Source organism: Physeter macrocephalus, chromosome 9, assembly GCF_002837175.3.
Source record: "Physeter macrocephalus isolate SW-GA chromosome 9, ASM283717v5, whole genome shotgun sequence".
Lineage (NCBI taxonomy): Eukaryota > Metazoa > Chordata > Mammalia > Artiodactyla > Physeteridae > Physeter > Physeter macrocephalus.
Genome location: NC_041222.1, coordinates 12010643 through 12034918, shown reverse-complemented (window position 1 = coordinate 12034918; position 24276 = coordinate 12010643). Strand labels below are relative to the sequence as shown.

Here is a 24276-nt window from a genome sequence, read left to right as displayed (position 1 = left end):
CATGTGGGATCTTCCCGGACCGGGGCACGAACCCGCGTCCCCCGCATCGGCAGGCGGACTCCCAACCACTGCGCCACCAGGGAAGCCCGAGGGGACAATGTTAAATAATGAGCAGCACTTGAGAGGAGGGCTGTGAAGGGTGGGTAATCTGTGGCCTGTGTGCCCAAGATTGCTCAAAGACCATTCACTGATGCTTTCCTCCCACCGTGGCCACCACTAGAGCTGTCAGGGGCTACGAGGATTAGTGGCTACAAGATGCTGGGCACACTTCCCACTCCTCTCCGGTGATTTAGAAACATTTCCCTTATCTGTCAAAACCTCAGGATAAGGCCCTTTGGGGGTTGCCACCAAAGAGATAGGTTCCAGTGGGTTAACTGTGACTTAAGTCAGATAAGTGGGAGATCGATAAAGTTAGGAAAAAGCTCATAACACAACAAACTGACAAAAGTTCTTTCTGAACGCCTGATGTGCACATTCCACCCCCTGACATGACATGGCTCACTTCACCGAAATCACCAGCTCACCTTCTCTGAGGGGTCAGCAGCAGCTGCAGCTTCAACCCCAGACATCTGGGACTTGCTCTCCAGGTCCTTGATGTGCTGTGCATTTTGCTCTGTCAGGGCTGCGACTTGGGCCTGGAGGGCTAAACACTGCAAAACAGACTGTGGCTGTGGCCTTGGAACCTGGACTTCCAGGTGAAGGTCAGGAAACCCAGGAGGAGGAGAACCATCCTAAGCTTCAAGTGTCAATCTCACTTCGGTCTGCTGACATCCACACCCTCCGCCCCTGCCCAGGCCTGCTGACTCAGGGCACACCATTTCTTCATCACTCAATCTCAACTCACAACTTCATCTCCTCTTTACCAACAAGGTCACTTGCCTTGTTCCTCATCAGGTCAAGAATAAAATAAAAAGGTGGGGCGGGGGGGGCAGGGTTTGATAACCCTATTCACACAGACACATGAACAGTGGACGTTAGAAGCAACCTATTCACCTACAAGATTGCCTTCCTCATCTCTGAGTCAGATTTTCAACTGGGTACTTTAAGAAACTGACCTCCAGGTATGAGGACTTGGGCACTAAGCCACCCCTCTCTCTCTCTCTCTCATTTTTATGCCAGATGACCCCACCACACCTGTGCTCCAGTCCACCTCAGGGCCTCTGCCCAGAGCCTCTGCCGCCTTCCCCAGCCTTCCCCACCTCACCGAAGCTCCTTGTCCTTCTTGGCTCTGCTCCCCTAGGCACTTCCTCTTCTGGGTCTCACAGCATTTAATGCTTATCTCTGTTCCTTGGTCTCCCTTCCTTGACTGTGAGATTCTTGAGGAGAGTTCTTTGTAAGCCCTTTCCCTAACAGCGTCTGGAACCCAACTGGCACTCAATAAATATTTGCTTAATAAATGAAGGATCAGATTATAATGGAAAACATGGTCCAGATCATGAATGCTGCTTTTTCTTTTTCTAGGTCACTGACCTGTCATCCCAAATGAGTATGTGAAAGATTACTGATGAACTGGAGAGCTGAGCAAGTATGATTCTGTTTTCAAGCTATTAACATCTTTCAGGTACAAAAGGATCTGCAAGACTTGAACAGCCTGTTTGCCTCAAATTAACGGGGCTGTCTAAGCCCAGGGAAAACACCCACCTTCTCCTCAAGATGGAGCAGCTTCTGCTGCCTGGCATCTCTCTGTGCACACGCCTCCTGGTACTGCTGCAGGTGTTCGTTCTTGGCAGAGGCCAACAGATGTTCACACTTGGCTTCCCACTGGGTCTGCAGCTCAGCCTGTACTAGAGACAGCTGCCAAGAGAAAGTAATCCCCGTATGCTGGGGAGGTCTAGTCACATCTAAGAAAGCCCGTCTTCAACAAGGCAAAAAGAGTAAGCTAAGAGCCCAGATTTAGCAAGGAAACAACTGTTTGGAAGACCTTGGTTGCTAGGACTCTAAAAGGTACTCCAACCAGGTAAAGGTGTGACTGTCTAGACAGGTCCCAGGAAGGCAGGGCCCTAGTATGATCATACTTTTCAGGATCTGGGCCCTTAAACTTTATGGGTTCAGAAGAAACTTATTTTTGTCCAAATTCCCATAGGTGATCAAATTGAGGGCACCAATTCACTCTAATTAAAGAACATACAAACATGAATTTAGGAACTTACAAAAAGAAAGGCTGCTGTCAAATGAACTAGAGGTCCAGCTGTGTACTGCCACTACCCCTGGTTTCCCTGCCTAATTACCTAAATAAGTCCCTTCTTTTCAAGGATGATAATGTGAGTGAAGGATGGTGTCTGGTGGGTGAGGACTTTGGCCTTATGTTTGGAATGTTTTTATAAAGAATTTTTTCCTTCATGTTTTACTTATAGTAAAATTCTCACTAAGCTTTAAAAAAGGAAGAAGATTCTCCATTCGATTCCTGGCTCTTCTTCCACCTTTGTCCAAAGTTAGCCCATCAACTATGAGAAATCTCATCCTAAAGGATAAAGAAGAAACTAGAAACTTTTCTGAGTCCTTCATGCCTTCCTTTTATTTCCAAAGTGCTTCAGCTTCCCATTACCTGCTCTGCAGCTGCTTGGTCCGTGGACACCCGAGCCTTTTTCAAGAGCTGTCGAAGTTTGTCCAATTCCTCCTGGTGTGATTTACGAATTTCATCTATCTCCTCCTCAGCCTGAGAGCGCTCTTGAGCTGACTTCTTTTTCCTTTCTGAGAGGTTCTTAGGAACAAGAGAACCATCATCAGCTCTAGTTGTCTGACAGAGGATAAATGGAGATGGTGATGGTTGGTGGTGGTAGTTATTAACGTCACTGGGTCCTTACTTCGTTTCTGGAAACAATTTATTTTTTCAATTTAATTTCCCCTATATATTTAACATTCTTGGCTACTGGCAGAAAAAAATTGTGACAAGAAGAAGGAAAACAAGAAGAGCTTTATCTACCATTCTATGAAGAGATGGGGGATATCTTAACAGTGGTGAGGGTAGAGGGAAGTAGATACTTTCACAATCTACTGGTAGGAAAATCACAATCCTGTGAAAGGACCTTCAAAATACGCACACACACCCAGAATTTACACAAATTATAATTTAAGGAAGCAGTAGATCATGTTCATAAAGATAATGTGCTACAAGGATGGTCACTGCAGTAGTATCTAGAACAATGAAAAACTGAAACAGCCCCCAAAATCAGAAAAAAATGTTTTTTAAAAAACCTGATAAAATCATAGAAGAAACTGAAAATATAGACCAAGATTTATCCCCTAAAAAGGCAATAGGCCAAAAGGACTTTACTAAGAGTTTTATTAAAACCTCAGAAAGAGGTTGTTCTTTTCACATTTAAACTGTTTCAGAGCATAGAAAAAGACAGAACTGTTCCCAATCCATTCAGTGGGGCTAGTATTACCCTGATATTAAATTTATAAAACATCAAAAGATACTATTAAATAAAGTTAAAAAACAGCAAACTAGGGATTCCCTGGCGGCACAGTCGTTGGGAGTCCGCCTGCCGATGCAGGGGACACGGGTTCGTGCCCTGGTCTGGGAAGATCCCACATGCCACAGAGTGGCTGGGCCCGTGAGCCATGGCCGCTGAGCCTGTGCGTCCGGAGCCTGTGCTCCGCAACGGGAGAGGCCACAACAGTGAGACGTCCGTGTACCGCAAAAAAAAAAAACAAAAAAAAACAGCAAACTAGAAAAATATTTGTAACATCTATGACTGACAAAGGATTAGCACCTTTAATAGTGTTTCTAAATCAAACTAATATTACAATAGATAAAATAGCAAAGGACAGTAAAAAGAATTCATAGAAGAAATACGATTAGGCATTAAATATACGAAAGCTTTAATACTAACAAAAACACATATTAAGACAAGACAGTGTATTTCACCTATCAGACTATAAAGATTAGAAAAATTGATACGTGCAGAGTTGGAAAAAGTATGGAGAAATGGGCTTGTTCACACAGTGCTGGAAATGTAAGCTAACAAACTCTTCAAGCATAATCTGGCAATATTTACTTCAAAAATTTAGATGTTAGGCATTCTTCTCTGATGCAGCAGTTCTTTTTTTTTTTTAACATCTTTATTGGAGTATAATTGCTTTACAATGGTGTGTTAGTTTCTGCTTTATAACAAAGTGAATCAGTTATACATATACATATGTTCCCGTATCTCTTCCCTCTTGCGTCTCCCTCCTAATGCAGCAATTCTAATTCGAGCAATCCATTTTATGGAAATGCTCAAACGAATTTGCAAAAATAGTTATACAGTACAAAGATGTCCACAACAGCAATGCTTGAAATAGTGAAAAAAGAGAAACATAAATATCCATCAACAGGTGAATAGTTAAATAAACTATGGTACAGCCTCACAGTAGACTACTATGTAGTAGTTATAAAGAATGAGAATTAAAGACCTAAATGTAAGACCGGACACTATAAAACTCTTAGAGGAAAACATAAGAAGAACATTCTTTGACATAAATCACAGATCTTTTTTGACCCAACTCCTAGAGTAATGGAAATTGAAACAAAAATAAACAAATGGGACCTGATTAAACTTAAAAGCTTTCGCACAGCAAAGAAAACCATAAACAAGATGAAAAGACAACACTCAGAATGGGAGAAAATATTTGCAAACAAAGCAATTGACAAGGGATTAATCTCCAAAATATACAAACAGCTCATGCAGCTCAATATCAAAAAAACAAACAAGCCAATCAAAAAATGGGCAGAAGACCTAAACAGACATTCTCCAAAGAAGACATACAGATGGCCAAGAGGCACATGAAAAGATGCTTAACATCACTAATAATTAGAGAAATGCAGATCAAAACTACAATGAGGTATCATCTCACACTGGTCATAATGGCCATCATCAAAAAATCTACAAACAATACATGCTGGAGAGGGTGTTCAGAAAAGGAACCTTCTTGCACTGTTGGTGGGAATGTAAATTGATATAGCCACTATGGAAAACAGTATGGAGGTTCTTTAGAAAACTAAAAATAGCACTACCATACGACCCAGCAATCTCACTACTGGGCATATACCCTGAGAAAACGATAATTCAAAAAAGACACATGGGGCTTCCCTGGTGGTGCAGTGGTTGAGAGTCCGCCTGCCGATGCAGTGGACACGGCTTCGTGCCCCGGTCCGGGAAGATCCCACATGCCGCGAAGCGGCTGGGCCCGTGAGCCATGGCTGCTGAGCCTGCGCGTCCGGAGCCTGTGCTCCGCAGCGGGAGAGGTCACAGCAGTGAGAGGCCCGCATACAGCAAAAAAAAAAATAAAATAAAAAGACACATGCACCCCAATGTTCACAGCAGCACTATTTACAATAGCTAGGACGTGGAAGCAACCTAAACGTCCATTGACAGATGAATGGATAAAGAAGATGTGGTACATATATACAATGGAATATATATCAGCCATAAAAAGGAATGATATTGGGTCATTTGCAGATACGTGGATGGACCCAGAGACTGTCATACAGAGTGAAGTAAGTCAGAAAGAGAAAAACAAATACCGTATATTAACGCATATATGTGGAATCTAGAAAAATGGTACAGATGAACCTGTTTTCAGGGCAGGAATAGAGATGCAGATGTAGAGAACGGCCGTGTGGACACAAGGCGGAGCGGGGTGGTGGGAGATTGGGACTGACATATATACACTACCACGTGTAAAGTGGATAGCTAGTGGGAACCTGCTGTATAGCACAGGGAGCTCAGCTTGGTGCTCTGTGGTGAACTAGATGGGTGGGATGGGGGTGGGTGGTGGGAGGTCCAGGAGGGAGAGGGTATATGTACACATACAGCTGATTCACTTCCTGTACAGCAGAAACTAACACACCACTGTAAAGCAACTATACCCCAATTTAAATAAATAAATAAATAAAAATAAAAATAATCAACACTGCAAAAAAAAAAATGAGAAAGTTCTCATTAGTATAATGGCCACAATACAATTTTTTTTTAAGTATTAAATATGATCCCAGGGGCCTCCCTGGTGGTGCAGTGGTTAAGAATCCCCCTGCCAGTGCAGGGGACACGGGTTCAAGCCCTGGTCCGGGAAGATCCCACATGCCACGGAGCAACTAAGTCCGTGCACCACAACTACTGAGCCCACATGCTGTGGAGCAACTAAGTCCGTGCCCCACAACTACTGAGCCTGCGCTCTAGAGCCCGCAAGCCACAACTACCGAGCCCACATGTCTAGAGCCCATGCTCCACAACAAGAGAAGCCACCACAATGAGAAGCCCACGCACCACAATGAGGAGTAGCCCCCACTTGCCATAACTAGAGAAAGCCTGCGCACAGCAACAAAGACCCAACGCAGCCAAAAATAAAAAATAAATTAATTAATAAAAATAAATAATAAATAAATACGATCTCATTATTTTTAAAAATGTCATCAGCATACATATATGTAAGTACATTTATTTTATACATACATGTATATATGTATGTGTATGTATATACTATATACAAAGAAAACAATCTGGAAGAATAATCATACATCTTTTATAGTTGTTGCCTCTAGTGTATGAGAGGGGGAAAAGATAAATTTTATTTTATTTTATTATTATTATTTTTTTTTTTTGCGGTACGCGGGCCTCTCACTGTCGTGGCCTCTCCCGTTGCGGAGCACAGGCTCCGGACGCGCAGGCTCAGCGGCCATGGCTCACAGGCCTAGCCGCTCTGCGGCATGTGGGATCTTCCCAGACCGGGGCACGAACCCATGTCCCCTGCATCGGCAGGCGGACTCTCAACCACTGCGCCACCAACGAAGCCCAAATTTTATTTTTTATTTTATACTTTTCTGTATTATTTGTATTTGTTACAATGAGCATATGCAACTGTAATTTTTAAAAGGAAAATAAAAATGTTTATTAAACAGCTAACCCTGGCCACTTGGGCCCAATAGAGAAACTTCAGATGTAGAACTTACCTTTTCCAGAGACTCCTTCTCAGCTCGAAGGTCAGTCAGCTCCTCCTCCAGAGACGTCACCCTGAGTTCCAGTTGTCTCCGGCTTTGCTTTTCACTCTTGAATTTGGACTGTGCTTGCTCAGAGGTTTCTTGGAGCTCTGGGATATGACAGCACAGAGACTTGGCTGCAGAACCAGTGCTGCAGTGGGCTGTATGGCATCCCAGCACCGCCTTCAAAGCTGCATTCCATCATCTCCCAACCCTACCACATGAGCCTCTTTCACTCACTTCTTCCAGCATCACCTCACTGACCAACAGCAGGTTTATCGAGCCATAAACTGACTCCCCCATCCATCCATATTTATCTCTACACCTACATGTCACCTTCGACACAAACAAAATGGAAGAGAAATGTTCCAAGCGGTCAGAGACCACCTTTGGAATATTACCACTCCCACAATTCCATTTCAGTCATCATCTCAACACACTGGACGCAACACATTGAGATCTTTGTTTAGTAGTGGTCTAGGCCCTTTCTCACTGCCTGGGTAAGATATTCTCAACTCTCTTGGTAGCTGGGACATTCTACCGAGAGTCTGCTTTCAAAACATTCCTTCTCAAATAAAGCTATTTGGAATATTTCTTAAAACTGTAATGCATCAAACAACAAGGTCCTACTGTATAATACAGAGAACTACATTCAATATCCTATGATGAACCAAAATGGAAAAGAATATTAAAAAAAAAGAATGTATAACTGAATCACTTTGATGTACAGTAGTAATTAACACAACATTGTAATCAACTATACATCAATAAAAAATAATAATAAAAAAATAAAAATGTAATGCATCAAAATTAATTTTGTTGGAAAACTTTTGAGATCCTTATGGTGCCCTTAAGGTAACTGTCACAGAGCACCACAAAAACAGAAAAGAGGATATCTGTACGACATTCAAATCTAAGATTTTCCCTCAAGTGCGCCCAAGTGATGCTCTAAAAAGGAAGGGATTTATCTTCAAGGTATCACTTCACCAACTGACATCAGTGTTTTTTAGCTTTCTTTTTGGGCAAGTTAATTTTGCTTTTTCCTAACTCTGCTGCTATTCCAGCCACACCCCACCCACTGGTCCCATCTGTGCCTTCCACATGTCCTTCTTTATACAAAGTGGTGGATGAATCAACACACCAGTCTTCACAAATCTGCTTTTCAAGTCACCATGTCTTGAGCAGCACCATTGTGCCAGGCACTAAACTAATACTAAGGGAAGGACTTTACAAAGATGAGCAAGACACCATCCTTGCCCTTCAGAGGCTTGCATTCTAGAAGGGAAAACACATACAAGTAGTGCTGATCAAAGGCTATCTCTGATAATGGGCGTAATAATGCACTCGGAGATGAAGGATTTTAAAGGAGATCAAATATTCTAGAAAAAAAAAAGGGAAAGTTTCTGAAAGAGGCAGTTTTTGGAGAGAACTGGAGGCAAATCTTGGCGATGGTGGGCATACCAAGTCCAGAGAATAGCATGGATAAAAAGCACGGCAAGAAATACAGGATGTGTTGAAGCAGCAGGCTGGCTAGTATGTCCAGAGCTACGTTGAATTGGGCAACAAACAGGAAATAAGCCAAGGTGGAGGGGCCTTGAGTGCCAGGCTGAAGGACTGCAATCCATGCTCTAGGAAAGGCAACTGCAACAGGAAGCACCTGCTTCTTAAGCTTCTACTGAGTCACAAGTTAGAGGAACCCTTCAGTTAGAATAGTTAGTCACAAGTTAGATTAACTCTTCAAGGCCTATGAGGCCAATCCTAAGTACCAAGGATACTCAACACTCGCCCAAACAAAGCAGAACTGTGGCCACTGATCCACTATAAATGGATAGTCAGTTCTTTTGTTGTCCTTTATGCCAAACAATCATGTAATAGGTTTATACCGGTTCACCTTAACCTTTGGCTCTGTCCTTCACAAACTTCATTAGCATTATGCCAAATGGACTGGGAGGAAGGAAACAGTGTAATTCTTTAAGTTTACATTGTCAAAATCCCAGCCCCCTCCAGCAAGGGCATACCTGAGAGCTCTGCCTGCAGTTTGGCGAGTTGGCCCCTAAGGAGGTCCATCTCCTCCATGCTTTCTGTCAGCTGTACCTGCAGCTCCGTTTCTTTCTTTTGGTGGGCGGTCATTTTCAGGTGTAGATGAGAGACCTGTGCAGTGGCTACTGCTAACTCTTCCGTCACCCTGGCCTGAACAGTAACAAAGTACGATGTCACTTTAAAGATGGTGATGGCCCAACCTCACATACTCTGTGCTGGCTGAACTGGTAGGAAGATAGCTAAGGCCACCTTCAACCTGAATTAAGCCCAAATCAAGCCCTCAAATGTGCAAGGTCTCCGACTCAGGAATGCCCTTGCAAAACTTTGTCCTTAGGAAATACTATGCAAGAACACAAAAATTTTGCTACAAGGATGACTGATGCAGCATTGTTTATAGTTGCCAAACAATGGAAACACAAAATAATTTTAAAAGTGAGCTTAAGCAAATTGATATATCTATCCTGTATGCAACTATTAAGAATAGTGTTATGAAAAAATACTCAGTGGCTTGGTATACAGTCACCACTTATTGTTAAATCTCACCAATCTGATACATGAGAAATGGTGTTCCTGCCATTTTCTAAGTTTCCTATAATGAACAAGCATTTTTTTTTAACAAGAAAAGGGTATTTTAAATTTTAAATTGAATGCCTTTGATAGCAATCCACTTCTCAGGCTACAACTTCTCCCTAGCACTACTGTACTAATATTGGGTTGGCCAAAGAGTTCACTTGGGAACGAACTCTTTGGCCAACCCACAGTAGTACTATAAAGATCGGTCACGTGAGAGTAACTGCTTTGGGGGTTCTTTGAAGAACAGTGGTAATAAAAGAAGGGAACACTCCAACTTCTTTGACTGCTCAATGCATTTTATTATTTTTTTTCAATGCTTTTTTTTTTTTTTTGTGGTACGCGGGCCTCCCTCCGCCGCGGCCTCTCCTGTTGCGGAGCACAGGCTCCGGACGCGCAGGCTCAGTGGCCACGGCTCACGGGCCCAGCCGCTCCACGGCATGCAGGATCCTCCCAGACCGGGGCGCGAACCCGGTTCCCCTGCATCGGCAGGCGGACGCGCAACCACTGCGCCACCAGGGAAGCCCTTCAATGCATTTTATTTATTATTTTAAAAAAATATTTTTTTTTTTTTGCGGTACGCGGGCCTCTAGCTGCCGCGGCCCCTCCCGCCGCGGAGCACAGGCTCCGGACGCGCAGGCTCAGCGGCCATGGCTCACGGGCCTAGCCGCTCCGCGGCATGTGGGATCCTCCCGGACCGGGGCACGAACCCGCATCCCCCGCATCGCCAGGTGGACTCAACCACTGCACAACCAGGGAAGCCCCTTCAGTGCATTTTAAATGGTGCTCTGTACTGGCCAAACAGGAGCTAAATATTCTCAAGTAACATCCGATGAAGTCAAAATGACTACCCTGGAAAACTGTCTACAGACATTGTTTATAAAGGGCGATGATGAAAATGATAATTAAAAGGATGGTCAATGAAAAGGAATGGTAAACAAATGACAAATACTACATTCATTTCACCTGAATTCATGTGCGCCTGTAAAAAATAGGAGAAATCAGATGACAGGAAAGGCAGTGAGTGACTGCTCCGCTGGTTTTGATTTTTGGGCAGCAGTGTATTTACGGGGTTGGACCATCTCTCCTATACTATTACACTGCTACTACCATTACTCCTCCTATACCACTATATTTTACATGCATTCTTACTGCTGTCTACTTTCTTATTATCACTTGTCCCTTCTTAGGGTATTCACTGTGCCTACCTCAGTTTTAAACATTTATTCCAAAGCCTTAATCAGTTTTCTAGCTTACATTTAAAATCTGATATTTTGGCTTTCTTAAAGGTGGGGGAAATAAAACAAATTCTATACAAAATAAAAAGAAATAAGCTATGAATGAGTATCTGAGTGTACACTGGCAAAGGCTCTCTCCTTGACCACACTTCAAGTTAGGCTCCTCTAAGTCCATGACCTTGTTCTCCCCTCCTGCCTTTGGCCGGACCAGCCCAGTTTTAGCAAGAATCCCTGCTAAGTCAGTTTAGAGTGAATCTCTACCCTTGATATCTGATCAAAGTTCTCCATCCCAACCTTTGCTGTCTAAGTCCTTGGCCTGTCGTTAGCAAGAATCCCCCTACCCAGGATGTCTCCTCTTGGTAATTTTCCATCCACTGACCCCCCCCCCACTCTGCTCCTTGGCTGTAAATTCCCCACTTGCCCTCTTGCCCTTAACTGTATTTGGAGTTGAGCTCAACATTTCTTCCCTATTGCAACAGTCTTTTTATTTTATTTATTTTTTGGGCCACACCGTGTGGCTTGCAGGATCTCAGTTCCCCAACCAGGGATTGAACCCGGACCACAGCAGTGAAAGTCCAGAATCCTAACCACTAAGCCACCAGCGAACTCCCATCTATTGCAATAGTCTTGAATAAAATCTTCCTTACTGTTTTAATAAGTGTCAGAATAAATATTTTAGAAACATGCAACCTTTAGAGTGAGCTCTAAGATACTTATTTTTGCTGTTCAGCAGCCTTAGGTTTTCATCTGTTAAACTCAGAGGACAATGACAGTTTGGACTTCCAGGCAGGAGAGGAGTTTTCACCTGCCACAAGTAGAATCAAAGTTTTACTCACTGTCCTGCCTCAACTGGCCTAACAGAAACTGAACTAACACAACGCTCAGAGGGCTTTGCGTCTATCGTGGCTCCAGAGTTCACTGATATCAGAGGGAAGACCACTTGCACAGGGCCTTGCAGCAGCTAAGATCACTGGAGGGGATGAATTCCAGATGAGAGGCAGTGGGGTGGATGGTCACTCTCACCAAAGAACAAGCAGAGTGTAAAATCACTCAAAAGCTCTTATTTCAAGTTATAAAGTGCATTCCATTCAATTTTCATGCTTTCAAAAAAATTCAAATACAAAATATAAAACACTTCTTAAATCTGAGAAAATAGCAGATGAAAGGGTTGCGATGTCCCAGCTGATGAGGGGGAGCCCAAACACGAAGGAACTCATTTCAGAAAAACAGTGTCACTGGAGCAAAGACAGGAGGAGTGGGGCTTCCAAAGCAGTCATCTCAACTCAAGACCCACAACAGTCTTCCTTCCTTATAGCTACTTCAGAAACACGTCAAAATACCTAATTCTGAACTGACTGAAGTCAAACAGCAAAACTTTAAAATGCTTTGGCAGACAAAGATGAAGGAGCAAACTAAACAATCTCAAACTTCACAATAAATATTTGTTATGTGGCATAACAGAAATCGTCTGTTGATTTTTTCAGCAGAATAGGATTAGTTTCTAATAAACTCACCTTAACCAGATTACTAACATCAGTGATTGTTTTTGAGTCAACTTATTGTAACGCACTTATACAACAGAAATCTGGATGTTGGATATATTAAAAATCTGTTGGAAGATTTCTAGTTCTCTTCTCAATGATGGCAAAAATTCTGCTAAAAAGCAAACTGGTAAGGATGTACAGAGGACACTCCTTGGCTCTACACATCCTGACTTGGGCTTTTCTCTCCCCAGTTACTTTACCTTCTCTTGCTCAGCATGCAAAACTCTTGCCTGTGTGTTTTCGGTGGCAGTTTGAAGTGAGTTGTTCCTCTTCTCCATCATCAGGTTACTCTGCTCAACATACCTGTGAAATAATCAGGGAAAAAGGAAACATTTATCCAGCACTCAATGCATACCAGGTATAACCCAATGTATCAATACATTCGGTCATCAGAGCATTGCTCTATACCTTCATCAGGAACAATCTGAAAGCATTTTGTTTTCCGAAGATCTGCAGTAATCAAGTTTGGAGGCAGGAACCTGGACCGGGGTGAATTGCTTTGAATTTGCAGAATGAAGAGGAGAGGAATTTGAACATGTGTGGTGAGGGGAAATAAGAGAGGAAAGAGACAGGAGTATGAAGGCTGCAAGGAGGGAAGAAAAAAAAGTCACTCCCCTTCCCCCTTCCATGTGGGAGACAAGAGACACTGGAGAAGAGAAATATGGGAGGATGATATTTTAAAGTAAAATGCTGCTGTAACATGTTCCCCTGACCCCTCCCCACAAAAAAAATTTTCAGAAGGATCTAGAAAAATTATACAATGCTTGGATTTTATATGGAAATCAGTGAAGTTCTGGTTGATAAAATAAGAGCCCACACAGAAGAGAGAAGAGTTGACATCAGGCATTTTCTAGGCACTAACACTGCTTTTACAGATGAGGAAACTAGAGCCGGTGGGAATAAATAAAACACCCAAAGCCACACAACAAATGAGGAGCAGAGCCAGGATTCTAACCCAGGTGTGCATTACATCACAGCCCCCTGAGCCCTTTCTCCTGAAATCCCGTTCAGTCAACAAGCAGTAATTCACATGACAAGCAGGAAACAGAAAAGAGCAGAAATACACATAAACTTCTGTAAACAAACATGCTTATTTAACTTGGGCATTTACAAACTAAACCCTTTTTTGTCCATCCTAGCCAGTGCCCCATACCTGTCATTACCTCTGATTTCGTTCAATTAGTTCACTAATCTTGTCATTCTGTTCTTCTATCCGACTGCTCTTTTCAAGGATCTCTTGCTTCAATCTTTCATTTTCCTAATTCGAAATATATGATGTTTAACTTAAGTTTTTAAGAGAAAAGCACCAGATAAAAGGGAATCAACTTGAACTGACAGGTGATACTGTTACGTATCTGAGAAAAATCTAGAACTTATGTCCACATAAATATAATACTTAAAACAATGTATCAAATTCTACCTGATGGATACAAATCACTACATCCAATAGACTAAATGTATAAATGGCTATAAAATGAAGCAGAAACTTTGGAATATGGTCAAAAAAGAAATGTTTCCTTCTGATAACAGAGTGATAAGTCACTTGGAGTAATTAAGCCATAAGGGATTTTCCAGAATTTCCCAACTCCGTGTAGCATTTATCACATGCTCTTATTCCTGGAGTAGAGGTTTCAAACAGTAGTACATCTCCAGAGAGAGCAGGGGAAAGACCTCCAGGTTGAGTGCTCTGTTCTTTTTTTAATGATATACTTTTTTTTTTATTAGTTATCTATTTTATACATATTAGAGTGCTCTGTTCTTGATGACTCTCACCTGAATAATTCGTTGGATGTTGCTCATAATCATGCTTGTTTCCATTGTCACCGACATGCTAGGAAGGAGCAGGGAATTGCCAGTGCTACGTTTCTGTAACTCTTCAACCTACAAAAGGAGTGTCAGAAAGACTTTTCATGAAATTTTTAAAAGGAGAAATACAATTTACCCAAGGTCTGACAACTTTTTTGAGGGGGTTAATAAGTTTCTGAGACAATCTCCAATGTAAGTAGGAGTTTTCTTCTGCTAACTGGATCCCCAAATAAAACGACCCTTCTAGGGAAATAACTACTAACTACTATGAATACAGGAAACCAGGAAGAGTTTACCTATAGCCCTGGTTGCTCCCTGTTTGTATCCCCTCTTTATACCCCCACTTTCAACACAGCCCCTTAGTCATGAGATGACTCAGTCACCTTAGTCATGAGATGATCCATTTTATCAGCCACTTTGCTGACTGCCATTCGAATTTCAGTGTTATGTTGCCGGGCTTCAGTCATGAGAAATGAAGCCATGTCACCTGATCCTGGACAGACATAAGCCAAAAAGAAACTTATGAAACTGTAGCAGAGGATACTGTATGAGGAAAAGCCAACAGCTCTATCAGCAGAGGAAAGAAAGAAATGAACATTTCCAAACACTGGAAAATGCTGTAGGTGATTTACATTGTCAGGAGAAGATGGAGAGGGGTTAAAGGCAAAATGGCTCCAAAGCTAACAATAACTAGCTATCCTCCTGCAAAATGCATCAAGTGATACAGTCTGGTTCAAGGGCACAAGTAGTGCACTAGCAACTCAGATTGCTTCTCCATTCACCCAACTGCATGCCAGGTATTGGACCAGGTACCAAGGATACAGCAAGGAATGAAACACGGTTCCTGCCCTTGGCAAGGTCAGTCTGGTGAGGAGACTCACGTGTAAACAGATCATTATAACAGAGTGTTGTAAGTGCAAAGAATGAACCATGTACGAGGTTACAAGGTACAAAAGAAGCACAGAGAGGGCTTCCCTGGTGGCGCAATGGTTGAGAGTCCGCCTGCCGATGCAGGGGACACGGGTTCGTGCACCGGTCTGGGAGGATCCCACATGCCGCGGGGAGGCTGGGCCCGTGAGCCATGGCTGCTGAGCCTGCGCTCCGCAATGGGAGAGGCCACAGCAGTGAGAGGCCCGCGTAAGGAAAAAAAAAAAAAAAAAAAAAAGAAGCACAGAGAAAAGCAAGATTAACTCTTTGGTGGACACATGTATACAGTTATGTCTCTGGAAGGAGAGGAGAGAGGGATGGTAACAGGAAGGCTTCACGGAGGAGATGACAGATTCAGTGGTTTCCCAGATGGAGAAGGGCAGGGCTTCCAGACAAAGCAGGGCTTCCAGACAAAGGATGCACCCAGGAAACCCTTACCACTCCAGGACCATAAATTTCATTGTGGGATATACTTGCTTCTTCCTACCACTGTCCTAATACCCAAAGTGATTACTGTACAAAAGACAAGCTGCAGAACAAGAAGGCAGGATACCATCCCAGCTGCGTGCATTTTATTTTGCTTTGTTTTTTACACTAAGCAACCACACTTGCACATGTACACAAGATATCTGAAAAGTTACCCAAGTGACTGTTTCCTAAGGTCAGGGGGGTTTAATGATGGAAAACAGTAACTTCACACCTTTTTGTGTTGTCTGACCTTTTTATAAAAGTATATTCTTTTCACAACTTTAAAATTTTAACAAAATAGCTTTCGTCTGAGATACTGAACAGTCATCATGTTTTCTCCCAATTTCCTCCAATGTTTTACTCTTTTACTGTTAGCTATGAACTCTACAGAGCAACTCTGAGAGAGGAATTAAAAAGAGCTGGCAGGAGAAAATGCAAGAAACAAAACACAGAAAGTGGCCATGAGGGTTTTTGTGGGAATGATGTAAACGTTCTAAAGCTGGATTATGGTGATAGTTGCACAACTCTGTAAACATCCTAAAAAAACCCATTGAATTGTACACTTAAAACGAGTGAATTGCATGGTATGTAAGTCATACCTCAACTAACTTGTTTAAAAAAAAGAAAAGAAAAAAAGGGTAGAGATCTACTGGAGTCAAAATGAAAAAGGGATGGGAGGGAGGAAAGCACAGCAAGAGCAGAAGATGAGAAACTCCTACCTTGAAAATGAGGAGACTGAGAGAGTGGTGCAGGGTACAAGGGCCGAACGGGCTGCAGCTGGGAAGCAACAGCTGGTGCTTGAGGATAAGCGTAGGCTTGCATACCTGTATAGGGCTGAGAAAATGCCAAGTTACAGATGGCTTATAAAACAGTCATATCTCTCTTTTCTGCTTAATTTGTCTTGGATGGAATAAAGCAGAAAAACTGGAAGGAGACTCAAACTTATTGAAGCTGGAGATGTATGAGACCAGGGTTTGGTATTGGGTAATAATTGCAGCAGGAGAGTCATGTATGTAATCCAGTGATGCCTGGTCACTAAAGTCATACCTGGAGAGTGAGGGAAGTGTGTCTCAGGTCACTCCCCAGTCCTCTTGTGATGATTTAATTAAGTAGGAATTCATCCCCCAGCCATTGGGCCTATTGATGGTCTAAAAAAATTTAAAACTAAGCAAACGATGCTTGGTTTCATTAAGGTAAAAGAAGAGGTGTTCACTGCGATTCCAAACTAAAGCCACCAGTTTCCAAAGGATGCCTCTCCCCTTCTAGATCCTGATGCTTATCTGTATGACCAAGAGCTCTCATTTTCCTCTGAGCCTCAGCCACCTCAACTATAAAATGAAAATAATAATACCATTTCTTAGTGTTGTTGTGTGGATTAAATGAAGCGATATATAGGTAAAGTTCCTAACAGCTGGTAAGTGCCTGGAAGACAATAAATGCTCAATAAACAGCAGCTATCATTTTAGTGATGATGGTTATTCTTCCTTGAATTAAGGAAATCCAGTTCATTTCCAGGGATTGGTATAATCACCCATCCATTACTAAAAAACAATCTTAGTCTATAGGATATAACTCTCCATTAGGTCCATTCAGGAGTGGGGAGAGGGCCAGGTAGGACTTTTCTCAATTCTGATACACCCCTTCCTAATAGGGCATAGCTTGGCCACCATCACTCTGATCCCTCCATCAAGAATCACCAAGGAAGTGAGGGTCTGTTACCATGGGGAGTTAAGTCTTAACCATCAAATGTGTCAGGGCAAAAGAAAGAGTCCACTGTCCGGGCAAACAGTCAGTAGAGGCAGACAGGCTGTTGCCACTGCCTTCTGTGAAAACAGAAAAAAACCTACTTTTAAGAGCTCACTTTTGGAGGATAACTAGACAAAGAGTTCAGCTGAATTTTCATACAGCCTCCATCCATTGACCCTCCACCACAACCGTTCTGCTGAGTGGAGTGCAGAATCTTGGCCTATCAGCTGTTTGACAGAAGAGAACACAGAAGACTTGAATCTATAGCCCTCAATTAGACATGTGTGAAAAGGAAAACAAACAAACATTGCTTGGGCTTTTACTATGTGCCAGGCCTTGTGCCAGGTGCTTTGCTTGTTCTTGCACGAAATCTTTACAACCACCTATAAGGTAGGTAATCCTTTCCTTGTTTACACATGAGAAAGTAGGGGTTCAGGAAGGAGAAAAATTATCAACTCTGTGAGGAACTGGTACAGTACAAATCGTGCAAGAAGAAGAAAAGAGACTGACTAGAACCATAATCAATTATAGCTTATAACTGATATGGTTTAAAAATGTTGTTACCTGAAAGGACTGGGCGTTTCCAGATACAGCTGAGTGGGAATCATGAGATGCAACTTGCATCAAGGCAGCAGACGGTGTTTGGAGCCCAGAAACAGATGGCTGAGGTGCTAAGATAAAGCAAGAAGTTTTCACTGTTATCCATCCCTTGCTTCTTGGTACATGTCTGGACTATCACCTTTCACACCACCACCCTTCAGACTTGACCACTTCTCTCACCTAGTCTCCTAAAATCAGCTCTACTGAAGTCTCAGCAATGGGCTAGTGGAAGGAAATTGGGCATGCTCAGGTGCACGTGACTCAGACCTATGACGCCATCAGCTGACACAAAGTGCAGAATTACACACAGGGAGATGGCTCATTAGCTGAGTGCCAATTTCCAAAACTGACAATGCAACACAGCAGAAGACACAGCAAGCAAACCAAATACATCTCCAGGTCTGAAAATGCCCTACCCAGGGACAAACTGACAAACTAGTGTTATACTCTAGTTCAGTTCTCAATACTAAAACAATGCAGCCTAACATTTTAAGGAACAATGATGACAACTTTGGTACCGACCCAATTCAAGGCCACAGAGCCTCAGAGAGGTTCCTTACCTTGTGAGGTCATCTGTGGTAGCACTGGATGGGCTGGATGAAGAGAGGGCTGGATGGACGGAGTCACCATAGGCTGCCCAGCTCCTCGAAGAGCATTCACGTCCTGCAACAGCATGAGCATTTTGGTTACTGTGTCTATGGGTCCTTAATTGAAGACTGAGGGTGACTGTCCACCCTAAACCTGCTTACAACCAGTGCTTTTAGGCAAAGAAGAGGAAGGAAAGGCAAGTAGAAAGGCAAGAGTTTAAGGTGTGGGCTATGGGAAGAAAGCACCCTATTATATACTGGAGTAGGATCCCTTCTCCCTGTAAATTATATCAAATAATCATAGTTAATTTCCAGTATAAGCTGTGGATGTTATTTTGTCTGAAGCAGCTAGAGTGACTGCTCCCCATAATGTATCATTTTGCAAACCAGCAGCTAGCTACCTTAAGACTGACCTAGTCTGTTTCCACAGAATTAGGGCCTCTTGTAAGGAAACCCAGGGAATAATGCAGGCTTTCTCTTCTGCCAAATAATATACACAGACCTCAAGATACTCACAGAAAATCAGATAGAGTAGGATTCACTGTGCCTCATTACGATGCTGTTTTTGACAATATAGTTTTAGAGTGCTTTCCCCTCATTCCTTCTCTTCATAAAAGCAAAGCAATGTTGGTCCCTACTATAATTCTAAACAAAGTTAACATACAAACAATCTTCCTGATTCATTCAAGGAAAAGAAAAACTTGAGGCACAATATACAGTGACTGTGATCTGCTATGCTACAGTTCAAGGGCTGAAATCTCTTTGACATTCTTTTACTTCAGAACTTCCTATTTCCCAATATTCTCAGAAATGTATTATGCATTTCTGGAAAAGCATCCCAGTTTTACATCATTACATAAATCAACCTAAATGTCTAACAACAGAGTAAAAGGAATCATGATAAATCAATGTAACAGAGCACTGCGTTATCTTTAAAGGTGATAAAGCTTTGTTTTATTTATTTACTTTTTTTATATTACTGATATTAACATAAATGTTCATGATATAACATTAAGTTAAAAAATCAGATTATGAAACAACATATAAAGAATGTCCTTTTTGTTAAATATGTTTCTTCTTTTTGATTTACATTACTCTACAATGAATAATTAGCACCTAAACATTTTAATAAGAATATTATCTTATCCAAATTTCATTTCCAGAAACCAGATAAAAATCAATCCTATAACAGGTCCGAGAAATCCTATCTTCCTTTAAAATGTTAAATCTACACAGAGCTTTTCCATGAAGAAATAAAACAAAATTGTGAAAAAAAAAAAAAGGCCTATTTTGAAAATTTTTTTCCTCAAAAGCATCACGCTTGCTTTGTTTTACATCAATATAAAAGAATCCTAAAAATTAATCACTGTTAAGTGATTGTTGTATGGATTGAATGTCGTATTGCAGCATAAATTCCTGTAACATAACCTGGCATTTAGTAAAAAAAAAATGCTCAATAAACAGGCATTATTATTGGGGGCTTCCATGGTGGCGCAGTGGTTGAGAATCTGCCTGCTAATGCAGGGGACACGGGTTCGAGCCCTGGTCTGGGAGGATCCCACATGCCTCGGAGCAACTAGGCCTGTGAGCCACAACTACTGAGCTTGCGTGTCTGGAGCCTGTGCTCCGCAACAAGAGAGGCCGTGATAGTGAGAGGCCCACGCACCGCGATGAAGAGTGGCCCCCGCTTGCCACAAATAGAGAAAGCCCTCGCACAGAAACAAAGACCCAACACAGCAAAAATAAATCAATAAATTAATAAACTCCTACTCCCAACATCTTCTTTAAAAAAAAAAAAAGAATCCTAAAAATTAATCACTGTTAAGTGTTTCAATTCAGTTGAGAAAGAATTATTTTATTCAATAATGAACTAACCAATGGGAAAAGAACTTAGTTGGAATTAAGTTACTTCTCACCATTCACCAAATTCCAGATGGATTAAATATGAAATAATAGATCTAAACATATAATAATAAATATTTTTAAAAGACGTGATGTTTACAGTATCTGAAAGTGGGAAGGCTTTCTAAGCATAATGTCAAAAGCAAAAAACAAAGGGAAAAATTGATAGAGCTGATTGCAATAAAATTTTTGAACTTCAAAAAAAATCATGCCACAGGGGACTTCCCTGGTGGTCCAGTGGTTAAGAATCCGCCTTCCAATGCAGGGGACATGGGTTTGATCCCTGGTCGGGGAACTAAGATCCCACATGCCACGGGGCAACTGAGCCCGTGCACCCCAACTGCTGAGCCCGTGCACTCCAACTACTGAGCCTACGCGCTCTGGAACCTGCGCCACAACTAGAGGGAAGCCTGTGCGCTGCAATGAGAGATCCTGCACGCCGCAACTAAGACCCAATGCAGTAAAAAAAAAATTAATTAAAAAAAAATCATGCCACATACAAAGTCAAAAGATACAACAGTGGGTTTTTTTGGCTGCACCTCATGGCTTGTGGGATCTTAGTTCCCCAACCAGCGATTGAACCCGTGCCCTTGGCAGTGACAGTGCTGAGTTCTAACCACTGGATTGCCAGGCAATTCCTACAACAGTGTGATCTTCATATTAAATTACATCAGTGGAAAAATCAACATTTCCCAAGAGAATCTAAACATTCAATCAACAAATATGAATTCATTCTTTTATGGGTCGGGCATCATGCTGCCTAAAGGCTGATGTTTGCTGACAACAGAGATTCTAGTAGAAAAAATTAACTACTTAAAACTGCCCAGTTCTTGTGGCAGATATACAGAATTGCTTCCATTTCTCAGGGGAAGTGATAATTATAGCAGAAACACATGCACCAATACCAACCTGTATCATTTTGAATATAAGCTCTCTAAATAATGATTCTAGGTTAGAGGCAGAAAAAGCAATAATTTCACTTAAAAGAACAGAAGACAGCAACATCTGCACTATTCATTCTAAGACAGCCAGTGAGACATACTTCAATTTCTGAATCATTGGAATCCAGCTGTGGTGGAAGAATGGGCAGCATGGGCTGGCCCATTTTAGCCATCCGAGAGATCAACTTGGCCTTGACTGTATCAGGATTCTAAAAAGAGAGGAAAGTCACAAAAATCACTGTAATCAAGGTTCATTACCTTCAGTCAACTCTATGTCTTTTGGCTCTTGTATCAAATCTTTCAATAAGTCCCCCCTGCCTTATCTATTTGAAACTATCTTCTAGAAAATGAGAAAGATTTCTTGCCTAGACGCATACATGGGTCACAATTAATAACAGTAGGAAAAATAATTCCCTATATGTTGGAACGGACAAAGTGATTTCATCTGTATTCCTTCACTGGAATCAAGTCTCCCTACCAGGCATAAGTATTCTCATTTTACAGATAAAAAACTAAAGTATAGATTAAGGGAGGGAGGCATTTTAGATAATAGAAACCTCTCAAAAGCCCAAGGGCAACTCAGCAGATAAATATTCAGAAGAGATTTAGGGCAAAAAGAAAACAGGAGCTCTGTGTTCTAAATTCAGGTTCATTTAACACTGACTTGGCACTGATGACATACTAGTCCCTGAGCTAGACGCCTCTGTATGCATTAACTTGTTCAAAGTGCAGCCTTCAGAGCAGAGTGTATACTCCTAAGGGTGCACAAGATGATCTAATGAGTGTAAAAAGAAATGACCATAACCTCTATTTTAAAATTATTTTTAAGCTACAGTAAACATCAGATATTAAACTTGTTTACAGGGATGGAGAATACTTTATGTATATAATTTGTAAACAGACATATACTGAGAGGGTGTATCATTTTTTTTCTTAACTAATGGAGACACATAATCAAAAAAAGTTGGGTCTATCAAAAGAGGACTAGTTATATAAACCAACATTCACACAATGGAATCTTGTGATCTAAAGATTAAAAAAAATGAGGACGCTTTCTATATACTAACATGGAAAGATACTGTTATTATAAAAAGCAAGGTAGATAATATATATAATATGCTATTTTTTTGTGAAGGGGGGAAAATAAAATATACATTCCTATTTGCTTGTATCTGCATAAAGAAACATTGAATACATAAGAAACTAATAAAAGCAGTTACCCAAGGTTGGGGATGAGATAAAATAGGGTACATAGGGGCAGGGGTAGGAATGAGTCTTCTCAATGTATATCTTGTTATATTGTTTTGCTAACTGTGCCATATGAATGTAATTACCTATTCAAAACAAAAAATAAAAACTTAAATGTAAAAAGAACCAGAAGATGGTTAATTTTCTATTATGTGAACTTTGCCTCAATTAAAAAATCAAAACTGTAAAAAAAGAAAAGAAAAAAAAAGTTGGAGAGCACTAGTCTACCAAAAGTTACTGAAGCTTAGAAACAGGTGACAAAAGTAGCTGTGTCTTGAGACTACAAAAGAACTAATACTGAACAATTGTTGTGGCTATTCAAAGATCTGAGATTATAAACTGTTTTTCAATTTTCTTGATTCTCTGGCTTAACCTTCTGGGTTTAGATCACTTTTTACACATATCAGATCAATTATTTGCTTAACTAAGTCCTGCTTTGGACTGAATATAAGCAAATAAACTAGTGTGGGAGAGAAATTAATCAATTTCACTCCATACAATTATCCTGTTTCCCAATGTGGCAGGTGAAAGCCACAGAGCTTTAGAACTTAAAGCACTTCAGCTATCATCTCATCCACATGTAGCAAACTCAGATGCCTTCACCGACCAGGCAGAGCAGCAGCAAACAGTGTGTATCTTCTAAAGGTCTTCAAATCCAAATTTTACTACAACAGTCTTCCCATGTTACAGCTGGGGAAACACAGAGGCCCAGAAACCTGATAGAAGTCAACTAACTGGTGAATTAGTGTAGGCTTCCTCTGAGAGAATGAAAGTATGAAGATATGTAGCATTAGCAGTAATTATGATAACAGAGCTAAGGTTAATTGAGCTCTTACAATATGCCAGACACAGTACTAAAAACTCCACAGGCATCATTTCATTTAAACCTCATAAAAATCTCGAGAGATTACTGAAGACAAGCTCTATGTAGGCTTTGAGCTTAGTGCTTTATAAACATATCATAGGAACACTTAGAGGGGCTGTGAGAATTATTTCCATTTTTTTGTTATTTATTTTTTAATAGATCTTTATTAGAGTATAATTGCTTCACAATACTGTGTTACTTTCTGTTGTACACCAAAGTGAATCAGCCATATGCATACATATGTCCCCATATCCCCTGAGCCTCCCTCCCATCCTCCGTATCCCACCCTTCTAGGTCATGGCAAAGCACCGAGCTGATCTCCCTGTGCTATGCTTCTGCTTCCCACTAGCTAATTATTTTACATTTGGTAGTGTATATATGTCAATGCTACTCTCACTTTGCCCAGCTTTCCCATCCCACCCCGTGTCCTCAAGTCCATTCTCTATGTCTACATCTTTATTCCTGCCCTGCAACTAGGTTCATCAGTACCATTTTTATTTTTTTTTAGATTCCATGTATATGCATTAGCATACGGTATCTGTTTTTCTCTTTCTGACTTACTTCACTCTGTATAACAGACTCTAGGTCCATCCACCTCATTACAAATAATTCAGTTTCCTTTCTTTTATGGCTGAGTAATATTCCATTGTATATATGTGCCACATCTTCTTTATCCATTCATCTGTTGACGGACACTTAGGTTGCTTCCATGTCCTGGCTATTGTAAATAGAGTTGCAATGAACATTGTGGAACATGACTCTTTTTGAATTATGGTTTTCTCAGGGTATATGCCCAGTAGTGGGATTGCTCGGTCATATGGTAATTCTATTTT

The 24276-nt window shown here is 41.3% G+C and overlaps 1 protein-coding gene across 6 annotated transcripts in view; it reads right to left on the bottom strand.

Moving 5' to 3' along the window:
* FKBP15 (FKBP prolyl isomerase family member 15) overlaps positions 1 to 24276 on the bottom strand; it is a 57907-nt gene that overhangs the window by 5519 nt on the left and 28112 nt on the right. For 3 of the 6 annotated variants that reach the window (XM_028493619.2, XM_055087013.1, XM_055087014.1), the window contains 13 exons: positions 21432 to 21539; positions 18461 to 18563; positions 17865 to 17971; positions 16274 to 16388; positions 14543 to 14652; positions 14127 to 14234; positions 13517 to 13611; positions 12554 to 12656; positions 8980 to 9151; positions 6935 to 7071; positions 2546 to 2701; positions 1642 to 1794; positions 525 to 683 (listed from right to left, as the gene is read on the bottom strand). In XM_028493619.2, the coding sequence (XP_028349420.1) occupies positions 525 to 683; positions 1642 to 1794; positions 2546 to 2701; positions 6935 to 7071; positions 8980 to 9151; positions 12554 to 12656; positions 13517 to 13611; positions 14127 to 14234; positions 14543 to 14652; positions 16274 to 16388; positions 17865 to 17971; positions 18461 to 18563; positions 21432 to 21539 (1626 nt within the window). The remainder of the gene's footprint in view (positions 1 to 524; positions 684 to 1641; positions 1795 to 2545; positions 2702 to 6934; positions 7072 to 8979; positions 9152 to 12553; positions 12657 to 13516; positions 13612 to 14126; positions 14235 to 14542; positions 14653 to 16273; positions 16389 to 17864; positions 17972 to 18460; positions 18564 to 21431; positions 21540 to 24276) is intronic. The other 3 variants (XM_055087012.1, XM_007109495.3, XM_028493620.2) reach the window with 3 other exon arrangements.